At 56.1% G+C, this 11,738-nt stretch overlaps 1 protein-coding gene across 4 annotated transcripts; it reads left to right on the top strand.

The window, feature by feature from the left end:
- Positions 1-2,921: 2,921 nt before the first annotated feature.
- Positions 2,922-9,655, top strand: Ccdc9b (coiled-coil domain containing 9B). 4 transcript variants are annotated; one of them, XM_052724217.1, is made up of 11 exons: positions 2,922-3,120; positions 3,924-4,037; positions 4,494-4,601; positions 5,184-5,336; positions 5,421-5,519; positions 6,155-6,354; positions 6,627-6,679; positions 7,262-7,315; positions 7,398-7,488; positions 8,016-8,055; positions 8,139-9,655. In XM_052724217.1, exons 1-11 carry the CDS (start codon positions 3,109-3,111, stop codon positions 8,679-8,681), a joined length of 1,467 nt encoding a protein of 488 aa, XP_052580177.1. In that variant the 5' UTR covers positions 2,922-3,108; the 3' UTR covers positions 8,682-9,655. The 4 variants fall into 4 exon arrangements, with proteins under 4 accessions (XP_052580177.1, XP_052580178.1, XP_052580180.1 ...); XM_052724218.1 differs by lacking the exon at positions 2,922-3,120 and having other exon boundaries at positions 3,923-4,030; XM_052724220.1 differs by lacking the exon at positions 2,922-3,120 and having other exon boundaries at positions 3,924-4,030; positions 4,424-4,601.
- The last annotated feature ends 2,083 nt before the right edge of the window (positions 9,656-11,738 follow it).

Raw genomic sequence — 11,738 nt, 5'->3', positions numbered from 1 at the left:
TGCCCTTTAAGCAGACTCTGTGGATTTCTTGCTATACCATGAAGTTACCTGAGGCAAGAAGAAAGCTGTTTGAACCTTACTCTGGGCCACAGTGGCCCAGAGTAAATACCTAGCAACTCTGGATGTTGCTAGGTTATTTAAATGTTATGATCATATGACTCACTGAGGGATAGCCATCTCATTTTATAGACGTGGAGAGATAAGGGACCCTGTCTGTAAGGAGGGAGGAGACCGGAATCCACCTCTTCCTAAACCAAGGGTGAGGAGTAGGGCAAGGACCCAAGTACTATACTTGATCAACCAGCGATCCACAGGGGCAGTCGCTCAAAGTGGGAAGGAGGGCCTGAGCATCAGTCCCTCCTTGGTGGACTTCTTAGGCCTTGGCTTCTGGACAGATCTCCCTGTTTCTCCCAGACAGAAACTTGGACTCAGAGCCATCTTGTTCTTGAAGTTGGCCTCAGCTGTATTTTTCCAGATGCCACCAATACGGTTCACATGATGTAGGCCCTAAAGGTGTGGCTGCCATCTGAGTCGACAGGTGGCCTGGAGAGGTGGGGAGCCACCAGAGAAGGGCAATGATTCAGCCCAAGCAAGGTCACCCCACCCAAGTCTAGTACAGAGAGAAGTCTCAGTTAATCTAGCTTTGGTGGGGCAACTGTGAAAAGAGGCACGGAGGCCTGCCTGGGACAGCAAAGCCACCACCCCGGCTTCGTGTATTGTCTGCAGCACAAACAGGTGAGACATCCCAAGAAGCAAAACCTCTCTGGACCTGTTTCCTCCTCAATAAAATAAAGCTTCTACCACGGGGTAGTCTGTCTAGTCTGAAGAAGTTGGAAAGTGAGGTTGAGCTAGACTTAGGAGATCATGAGAATGTGGGGGTGGGGGAGGACCCCTCCCCCACCCATAACCAAGCTTTTGGAACGCTTCCGCCCCCTAGTGGTGACTCACAGTAAGACGACCTCGGTTTGGGAATACCAGACTGGAAATCCTCCTACCTGGAAACCCAGCTTCCTGTGTCCCCCACCCCAGGATCCTTTGCCACTCAAGGGCCCTCTTCAGTTCACGTGCTCTCTGAATGGACCGGAAGGCAATCACAGCCTGTGCACAGGGTGCCCACAGTTCACGTAGTGTAGCGCCTGCTGTTTCCTCCCTCATTCTGCAGACAACGAGGTTCTGCAGCGTGGGGGCCCTGACCTAGGCCCTCGGGCATACCACTCCCTGCTCGCAGCCTCCGTCCAGCGTGAGACCAGACAGGCAAACGGTGGTTTGTGGAGAAAGAGGGAGAAGAAGGTGGGGGCTGCTCAAGAGCATGACACGCTGTGTGATCGACACTCAGAACTAAGGCGTGGTCAGCAACTGTGGGTTTGGTGTTGACTGTGGGCGTGTTCAGGGTACCTGGGCCTTCAGCCTCATGGCTGGGAAATTTTGCTTCCCCGTTCGGGATAGCTTCCTGCAGCGCTTCCAGAGAACGGGGTCATCCTCTCTTCAGGGTGGCCAGGTGTCTCCTGATCCTCCACCCTGACCCTGGCCAGGAGTGGGAGCTGAGAGAAACAAAGACCTCGTCTTATCTCTATAGTCTATCCACATCCCTTCTCCCTAAACCTGGTCAAGGGGCTAAAATGACAGAGAGGGTGGACAGCATTCGGTCTCTTTCCTTCTAGTACCGGGCTCTGGGGACTTCCTGGCTGGCTGAAGCATCGCAGGGGCAGGTATAGCGGGAAGCTTGTGACCTGTGGGTTAGGGCTGAACTCAGCAGTATTTGTGGGGCAGGATGCAGAGAAGGTGGGCGAAACATGCTCGTGTGCACACACACATGTGTGCATGTGTGCGTGTGTGTGTGTGTGTGTGTGTGTGTGTGTGTGTGTGTGTGTGTGTAGGCAAGGGGGGAGGGACAGAGAGAGAGAGAGAGAGAGAGAGAGAGAGAGAGAGAGAGAGAGAGAGAGGGAGAGAGAGAGAGAGAGCTTGCTCTAGGAGCTTGGGTGCGTCACTGTTCCTGGGAAAGCACACAGTCTGACTCAGTAGGAACATCCGGCAGGAAGGGAGGAGGGTACACTGTGGCATTTGCAAGCAGGATGGGAACTCTGGAGCTGCAGAGATGGGGTGTGGGGCCAGGGGTGAAAGCCTGGACAGCAAAGGGGCCGAGGATGGTGGCCAGAGAACACAGACGGGGTAGACTGTGGTGAGGAAAGAGCGGAAACCTGCTCAGTTGGGGACAGAGGGAAGGGCAGAATTTGTGATCCTCACCTCAAGGCCTGGAAGTCAGGCCCTCATAAGTACTGAAGCTGACCTAGGCGCCCCTGGGCTGAGAGACTGGCTGTGTGAAGACTACTGGGGAAGGGGGCCTGTGTCCTTTCTTGGGATCAGAGGGTCTGGAAAGGTCATCCCTGGAGTGCAAGGGTCCTGTGAGAGGATCCCAAGGGAAGGAGGCTGTTGACTGCTGAGTGGAAATGTTTCGGACCTCAGAGAAAGGGCCACCTCAGCATAGGGAAGGGGCTGGCGACCCGAGAGTTCTACCTCAGGGGGCAATCGGTGGGGAGAGGCACTTGAGGTCTGTGGCAGAGAGATGGCCTGGGGAGGAGGGCTTCTTTCTCACTCTTACCTGATGACTTAAACCTGTGCCAACCGGACAGCCAGCAGGAAAGCAGAGGGACGCCTGGGGTGGGGCCTCAGGAGGTGGAGCCTGCATCCCTTGACTTTTTCTACTACTGAGAGGGATGGAGGCCTATGCTATCCACCCATTCTGTTTGCAAGCAAATACAGGCAGGGGTCTTACTGGAGCTCAGGACCACAGGGGTGGGTGGGCCCTGGGTGCCTAGGCCTCCTGTGTGGGGACATGGAGGCAGGGCAGAGAGAGGTGGCAGACAAGACCAGCCGGCTGCTGGTGCTCTGGTCCTCGCCCTCAGAGTGGAAGGGTGGGGGTGGCGGCCCAGCATTCCTGGCTGGGAGCCCGGAGCACTCTTTTGTAATCACAACATGATCTCTTGTGCTGAGCAGAGAAGCTGAAGCCGGCGGGGAGAGGCCGACAGGCCCGGCTCTGGTGGCTCCAGCTTCCCTCCAGCTCTGGCTCCGAGGAGCTGCTTCGGAATTCTCTCAGGGCCTGCTATTTTCATGCATTTGGCTGTGAGTGGCACCTCGTCTTGGGGAGAGGGCTTCTAGAGGATGGGAGGGGGGCTGAACTACACTAAGCAGCCACATTCTGGGGACAGCTGGGGACAGCTGGGCCTGGGAGGAAGAAGGGCATGATGAGGCAGGTGGTGGGCTGAGCAAGTCATTGGGCAAAAACACAGACCCTGGAGCCAGGCGGGAAAGGTCCTCAGATCTTGATGCAGAGATGTGGTTTGCCCAGAGGAGCTCCCAGCTGGAGCTGCTGTGGACCTGCTGCTGCTCTCCTGCCCATTAGCCAGCAGCTCAGACCCGGAGGGCCGGCCGGGCCTGTGGGAGCAGCTCTCTCCAACACACTGGGCACAGGCCTAAGGAGTGGGGTCCAGCGCCTGGGAGGCCAGAACCAAGCTGAGGCCTGTGTTTTTGTGTGTGTGGTTCTAGGTTTGAGGCAAAGAGTCCCCACCTCGACCTCCCGAATCCCCTGGCAGCTTCCCAGTCACGGCGGGTTCTGCTGCCAGAGCCATTTTTAACCCCCATTCCAGACTGTGCTCACAGCAGAACTCCCTGGGGAGCCAGGGGGAGGGGCAGCCTGCTGCTGGGAGCAAAGGCCCTGGGTACAGAAGCCCTGACCTGAGACCCCCTGAAGAGGCAGACTGGCAGACAGGCCTCACTGGGATGGGGCTTAGGGGCCTTCTATAGGTCATCTTCCTAAGGAACCCCCTTCACCTTCTGTGTACCTTAATTTGGGGATACGACCTGTTCCTTGAGTGGGAATGTGAAAGTCGGGTCATTGGTAAGCCTGGGTTCCTTGTCTTCTGCAGGGACCTCACAGAGCCGAGTCCACAATGCGCAGGCACGAGGAAAAAGATGCTGAGCTGGACCGTAGGATAGTTGCCCTGCGCAAGAAGAACCAGGCCTTACTGCGCAGGTACCAGGTGAGGGGGCTGCAGCGGCTGAGAGGACTCCTGTCCCCTCAAAAGCCTATTTGGTTTTTGTTTGTTTTTGGTTTTTCGAGACAGGGTTTCTCTGTGTAGCTTTGCGCCTTTCCTAGATCTCGCTCTGTAGCCCAGGCTGGCCTCGAACTCACAGAGATCTGCCTGCCTCTGCCTCCCGAGTGCTGGGATTAAAGGCGTGCGCCACCACCGCCTGGCTCAAAAGCCTCTTTGTACAGTGGGTTCTTTCTGAGGGCTCTAGACCATGTCTCCAGGCCCTGGCCTAGGGTTTGGGTGGATAGTCTTTCTCAGAGGCATGGTCGGAGTCTTGGGCACTGGTGATGTGGTACCTCTGCCCCCTGGTGTCCCATTGGTGTTTCTCTGTGTAGGCCTGTCAGCGTCTGTGTGTCTGTGAGCCTGGGGGGGCCGTGGCCTTGCTGACCCCAGGCCCTCCCACAGGAGATCGAGGAAGATCGTCGCCAGGCCGAGCAGGGGGGCATGGCTGTGACCACACCAGCGCTCTTCCAACCCGACGGTCTCACAGTCACCATCAGCCAGGTTCCTGGTGTAAGTCTCACTCTGGAGACAGGCAGAGTTGAGGCCTGGTCCATGCCTGGGGTGTTACGACTACCCCACTTTCTCCTCTTTGCCTTTCTGGGTGCCCCCCAGCAAGAGGCCTCCTCAACAGTATTGCTGTCCTCCCCCAAAGGATTGTAGATGAAAGTTCACCAAACAGAAACCTTTTTACCGTCTTCTCTAGTCCAGTGGCTCTGTACATATGCCCTAAAGCACCGCTTTCCCCCAACCCCAGCCCCTGAGGCCGAAACCCTGCAGGAAGCAGAGGACAGAGAAGTCTGTTGAAAGCGAAAGAAACTGTGTCTTAGACTCTGTATTGTCTGCCTGCTCTGGATTTCTCAACCCAGAGATGACAAGCCCTTGTGGCATCTTGGGCCCCTGGGTTGGCCCTGAGCTCTGAATAACTAATGCCATTGGCATGTGGACTCCTGAAGGGCCAAGCTTCTCCAAGGGCATTCCAGAGAGGGTGAGGGCCAGAACCCAAACCTAGGAACCCCCCTGCCCAGCACCCAGCACCTGGTCCTGCCCAGGACTACCCATGTGGCCTGAGCACACAGGCGTCTCACTCCGCAGGAGAAGAGGGTGGTCAGCAGAAACTGGGTCAGGGTGCCCCCTTCCCCTGGGATGACTGGCGCCTTGACAGATGAGGATGCTGCAGACTCGACGGGCGTTTTCTGCATGGGGGACCGGGTGGAACTAGCTGTGACCATGGAGAACAAAGCCAAGGTGAGCAGGTGGAGCATCCAGACCCCAGGTGGGCATTCTTATCTCCCTTGGCTCAGCCATGATGCTCATCTATACCCTCTTCAGGCCAAGCGGATCGTAAGTGAAAAACCCACCACCCCAGCAAGGAACCCAAGGGCCAAGGGGACATCTGGAGGCGGCCGGGGCCAGAGTTCTCCCCTGCAGGTGACTTTCAGCCCAGATTCAGCAGGGAAGGTACATCTTCAAGAAAGGGTAGGGACACAAATCAGCAAGCCCTATCTGGAGGAGGCAGAGAAACGAAGTCAGATATGTCTCTCGCCTAGGGAACCTGGCCTAGGCACCATCTTCGAGAATTCTCACCCTCTTCCCCTTCTCTGGCTTCTATCCACTTTGGGTGCACCTTGCCGTGAGAAATGGTTAAAGTCCGAGATAACGATCGAGGCGTGACTCAACCCCCCCCCCCCCCAGGTGTCAGAGGGATGTGTAGGCGACTGGCTATGTGCCAGCTGTGACCTCTAGGGGGCAGCAGCCCCTTGTAGTTGATCTTGCTCCCAGCCTCTGGGTGTCCCTCCCGTCTAGGGCCCCGTCTACCCACACCAACAGCTAAGAAAGGTGATAACCTCCCTTTACAGACAAGGAAATGATGCACAGAGAGGTTCAGTTACTGCTCCCAAACTGACCGCTAACAAGTGTTTGGATGCAAACCGTCCATAGCAAGTACAGCCTGCTGGAGATGAGACAAACCTAATTATACACGGGGATGTGGAGACCGTGAGAGAGCGCCACTGGAGTCCTCTCCCTGCTTCTCACCCACAAGCCTGAGTGTCTTTCCCTTGCAGGGTGTTCCGGAGCCCCGGAGTCCAGGCGTGGCCCCAGGCCCACCTCCCCAGCAGCCCGCGGGACCGCCCGCAGAGGCCAGGGATGACTACAGGCAGTGGAAACGGGAGCGGGAGCAGATCGACCTGGCCCGCCTGGCCCGGCACAGAAATGCACAGGGTGACTGGAGCCGCCCGTGGGACCTGGACAAAGCCAAGCCCATGTGGGTGGCATGGCTGAGCAGCTTGCTGAGCCGGTTTGATTGTGGGACCCGGGTAGGCCTACTATGGGTGCCTTTTGGAGGGAGAGGACCAGCCTCGGACTTCTGGTCAGACCCTGGGCTCAGGGTTCTGTGTGCCCCCTCTTTCTTGGGTCCACCACCTTTATGCCCTGAGCTCTGAGGTTAGGGGAAGCAGTGTCAGGGTAGAGCCTGAGGCAGGCTCTGTCCATACGGTCACCAGTGGACAGACTAATGCCCTCCTCTGTCTCACACAGGCCACAGGACAGCAGCAAGCCTGGAGACAAGGACTCGGCCATAGGCAGAAAGGGTGAGTGAGCCTCGTGTCCTTGTGCCTTGTTTGTCGGTTTGTGGAGACATTCTTAGCCCAGGCTGGCCCAGAACGCATGATCCTCCTGTCTCATCCAGGATCCCGTTCTCCTCTCTTTTCTGTCTCATCAAAGGTGAAAGGGAGCATGGAGAAATATCTTCCTTTCCTTCCTTCCTCTCCCACACTATTGGATCTCTCCTGTGTCCTCTGAGCCACAGCTCAGTCTGGATTCAGTGGCAGCTGACCTGGGTCTTCGCAGACACTGGTCCTTGTGGGGGAAAGTCTGAGTAGTCAGTCCTCCCTGGCCTGCGGTGGGAACAGTTCTGTGGACTTCTGGTGCCTTCCTTCCTCATACACAGAACCTGGGGGCTAACAAGGCTGGCCATGTCACCTAGCTGGGGAGTGGAAAACCAGTCCAGGACTACAGGCCAGGCCAGGCTTGGCTGGGGAGGTGGCTTGGGCTTTGGGAGAGGTAGGACTCCTAACAGAATTCCTACCGGTAGCTTCTTGGTCCTAGAGAACTGCTGTTTCTGTTTCAGATCCTTTGACACTCCCAACCCTATTTCCTTTGTCTCCCTTTAGGTCCCAGGACCCACCAGAAGCCACAACTTCCCCCACCATCCATGGATGGAAAACGTGAGTTGGCAGAGAAAAGGAGCAGGATTGCTTCAGCTGGCGAAGGCAGTCACCATGGCCCTCTGGTCTCAATGTTTTGCAGGTCGGGGTGGACCATCTGGAAGACCCTCAGTGACATCCACCATAGTCAGCAAAGCCCAGGGGAAGGAGAGGCTGACTGGCAGGGCCCGAAGGTAACAGGTGCCTGGGGACAAAATCAAGGCAAGCGTATAGGTGTCCTCATTTCCGGGACTGGCCCAGGTCTCCCCAGGGCCTCGGCTTCCTGGCTTCCCGCTGCCTGCTCTAGGTTAATGAGATACCGAGAAAGGCCACCGGCATAGGTGGTGGAGGTGAGAGCCAGGCACCCAGAGACTGTGGTAATTACAACAGCTCGCTTCCTCTGGGATGTGAGGTGTGCCTTTCCCAGGCAGAGCACGCAGGGACATGCCTGGGGTCCCCGTGGATCTCATGGTGCAACAGGCTTGGTCATAAACAGCAGCTGGAGACCCAGGGTGGATGCTCAGAGGAAATGGCTGGGTTTGAGAAGCAAGGTCAGGCTGGCAAGGGAGCATCCGGGAGCCTCACGGTGGCTCTGGCCTCACTCTGAAACCACCGGGCTTTAGCGTCTCTCTGGGGTACACGAGCTCCTGGCTATGGGGGGGGGTTACCTGAAGCCAGGCAGAGCCTGGCACAGGATCTGCCACTTGCTCTGTTTCTACAGGTATGACCTGAAGGAAGAGGAGAAGCTGCAGAGCCAGGAGGTGGGTACTTAGGCATGGGCTACAACTGTCTGGGGACAGGAGCCCTAACTCTACTCGTCAGTTGGGCTATTCTTTTGCTTCAGGGAAGCCAGAGCACCACAAAGACTCCCAGTGCAGAGGAAGGACATGTACCGAAGCAGGGTGAAATGGAACCAGGCAGACAGGAGACCGTGCCTGCAACCAGTCTGGCTCTGGCCTCCCCAGAGGGGCTAAAAGGGGAGTCAGGAAACTCTACAGCTGGTTTGGCCCTAGACTCCCCACAAAATTCTGACTTGGCTCCCCTTGACCTCTCTCTAGGAGGAGCTTGCATCCCCAAGCCTGGAGAAAGCACAGATAGGCTCAGTCCAAAGTGCGGGGCTCTGGAAAGTCCAGGGCCACAGCCAAATGGTTCTGAGCAGCGGACCCTGGTGTGGGATGACCACCAGCCTGGGCTGGAAGTCCACACTTATGCCGAGTCACAGGGAGAAGCAGAGGTCTCAGAACCCAAGGAGGACAGGGCTGGTAAGGCTGGGGCCCAGCAGAGCCTGGCACCAAGAAGCAGGCCCCCGAGAGGAACTGGCCAAAGGACAAGAGGCACAAGTAGGAGAACCAGGGCAGGCGGTCCTGGCCCTGCAGGGAGATGCTGAGCAAAGCTCCTGGAGTCGGGGAGCCAGGCTACGGAGGGGAGAGTTCAGTCCTGAGTCTTTGGTGTGGCAGGAGTCTGGCTGCTGTGGCTTGTAACTTTTTGGTCGAGCAGTGTGGCAAAATTCCGCAGGGACACCACGCGAGGGCCTCTTATGCACATCTCTCTACACAAGTGGGTTTTTACATGTAGGCAAGGCCCCTGGTGTATTTGCCAGGCTGGGATCTCTTGTTTAAGGATGGTATCCTTGGACTGGGCCTACTGCTACCTAGGATAGGCCTTTCCCACAAAGCAAGAGTTGGTAGTACCCCAGAACGTGGGTCTCCTGGCTCCCTGTCATTCCTCATTGCCAGGTTTCCCTCCCCAGGCACAGTCTTCAGGTGCCTCAACTTTAGACCGTCTCAGAGCTGGTGTGGCCAGCCCAGCCCCTTTCTGACACCCATGCCTTTCATCCAGGTGGCTCACGGTCCTGGTCTTCCAAGATGGCCAAACCGGGATTTCAATAATCGCCTGAGGCCCAGAGAAAGTGGGTTGAGACTCACGGCTGACAGGAACAAGGGTGGAGTGGAAGAATAGAATCCTAGGCTTCTTGGGGGGAAAGGAGGCATTGCCGGGCCTCTTCTCTGACCTGGGCTAGGCTTCTCTTGTCCATGGCCACAGGAGAATGGGAGAGCTCACTAGCAGGTACTGAGCCTGCCTCTTCTATATCCAGATCAGACATCATGGGCGCCCTGAATGGACCCTGCAGCCCAGGGCCATTTCCTGACTTCTCTTCCTTCTGCATTTCCCCTCACCAGGGCCGTGCAAAAGCAAGCACACAGAGATAAAGGAGTAGCAACCGCAGCTAAGTACAGCATCAGGAGGTGTCTTTCTAACTCAGGCTCCATGCAGGCCCCTCCCATGAGGCCCACGTCTGGTGAATTATCCAGACTCTGCACAAGCTGTGGCTCCCTTTCAATACAACAAACATTTCCTGAGCGTCTTCTCCCAGTGATCCAGCCGGTGGGCGAGGGTGAATCTGCCAGCAGGAGGGAGGGAAGGAAGGAGCTCAGTCATCCACAGCTCAAGGCTGAATGGCAAGTGCTGTTCTGTCTGCAGATGCCTGGCAGCCCTGGGGACCATGAGGGTAGGAGCCTGAAGAGAACCACCCCACCTTTGCTGCCCTCTTTTGATGTGGCCTGCGCCCTTCGCTCCCAGGCCCTTATCTGGACGGCACCGTGCAGCCCCCTCCCCTTTCCTCTCCTTTCCTTATGTGAGGGGAGTCTCACATAAGCCTCTGAGACTCTAGGGAAGGCCCACACCAGCTCCATCTTTCCACGAGAGGCCTGAAACTTGGGCTCCTGTCGTGGTCTTCCTTCCTGGCTCTTGGTTCCATCTAGTCCCTCTACTCAGGCAGAGTGAATCCTCAAACAGGTCAGGTTGTTCAGAGAATTCTTCTCACACTTCCGTGTGGCCGGAGGTGCAGGATGAACCCAGTGGGGCTGGGGAAGGTCTGGAAGTTTGCATTTCTAATAAGTCCCAGGTGAGAGAGGCATGGCTGTCCCCCCCACCCCCCCACCCCCACCCCCGGCCTGAGGAACCCTTTGAGGAGTCGGTTCTGGAGTGAGGTGTGTGAAGGGTTCGGGTTAGAGCGGAGTCTAGACTGTAATGGCAAGTTGCTGGCTACGTAGGAACCAGGAGAGTGCGCCCCTGCCAGGGGAAGAGGCTTCCTGGCTTCAGAGGCTCCTGTGGAAGATTCTTTGGGCAGTGGGTAGTGGAGTCAACTCTACAGTGTATCACAAGGAAGCTGACCAGGAAGGGATATGACAGGTTGAACTGGGAGGGTCAGTGGAAGTTTGAAAAGGCAGAAAAACATTCCTGTACATGTGAGACATGCCTGGGCCGGAGTGAAGGATCCAAATTCGATATTTCTATCCTGCCTTCCAGTCTCAAGTATAGGTCTTTGGAATGTGACACGGGCCCTGGAGCTCATGACTCCTAAAAGATGGGACTGGAATAGAGTGGGTTCAGGCAGAACTCTTGAATTCAGATATTGCGAAGAAATGATTGTGATCAAAAATTTGAATTCTTGGCTGGGGGTGTAGGTTGTAGTTGTAGTCCATTCTCAGCATACATGAACCCCTAGGTTCAGTCTCTAGGATCCCCAAGACAGCTAGAGAGCGGGGAGGGAGACAGGGGAGGGTAGAGAGAAAGAGAGGGAGATGGAGGGGGGTGGGAGAGAGGAAGAGAGAAAAGAGATTCACAGTTTGCTTCCCACTGGATGTTGCCAACTCTCCAATGCGCTTCATCAAACAACACAGAGCACGACGTGTTTGCCCACGGGCTGAGGATGTAAAAACCTGGCAGGGTTCTAGCTGGTTCTTACAAAGGGACCTAAGCAGGACAAAGAGCTGGCAAGGAGGACTGAGAGGATGTGGAGCTTTTCTTCATGGGCAACAACCATTCAGTAGACCACTGGGGGAAGCCATGCTAGGGACTGGAGAGAACGGAAGCCGACACAGGAAATCTTCATTACAGAAGCCTGCAGTGCTATCAATAACACCAAGCTTTTCCTGGGAAAGGGGAGCTCTTCTCCAAGACAAGATAAGGGTGATACTCCCAGCTCTCTGTCCAGGGGTGGCCCACCTGCTCTATTACAGAGTCAACTATGGAGCAGGAGAAATCCATGTCCATCATTCTATTTAGGCTACAAAGAACTGGTTGTGACTCTTCCTGGTCGCTTTGTTGAAAGGTCTGACCGAGAGCTTTCTCTTAGGAAGCCCCTTCTTTCCAGTGACCTACAAAAGTAGGAGTCTTCATTAGACAGAGCTCTGGGGAACCAGATGCAGGGCTGGGAGGAGCCGAGCAAGGACGGGACCCAGGAGGACCCCGTAGGGAGAGGACACGAATCTTTTTCTTTTTTCTTTTCTTTTTCTTTTTTTGGTTTTTCGAGACAGGGTTTCTCTGTGTAGCTTTGCGCCTTTCCTAGAACTCACTTGGTAGCCCAGGCTGGCCTCGAACTCACAGAGATCCGCCTGGCTCTGCCTCCCAAGTGCTGGGATTAAAGGTGTGTGCCACCACC

The sequence above is a fragment of the Peromyscus californicus genome, unplaced genomic scaffold (genome assembly GCF_007827085.1).
Source record: "Peromyscus californicus insignis strain IS unplaced genomic scaffold, ASM782708v3 Scaffold_7__1_contigs__length_154581171, whole genome shotgun sequence".
NCBI lineage: Eukaryota > Metazoa > Chordata > Mammalia > Rodentia > Cricetidae > Peromyscus > Peromyscus californicus.
The sequence above is the reverse complement of the archived record's forward strand: the minus strand, read 5'-3'. Positions and strand labels throughout refer to the sequence as shown.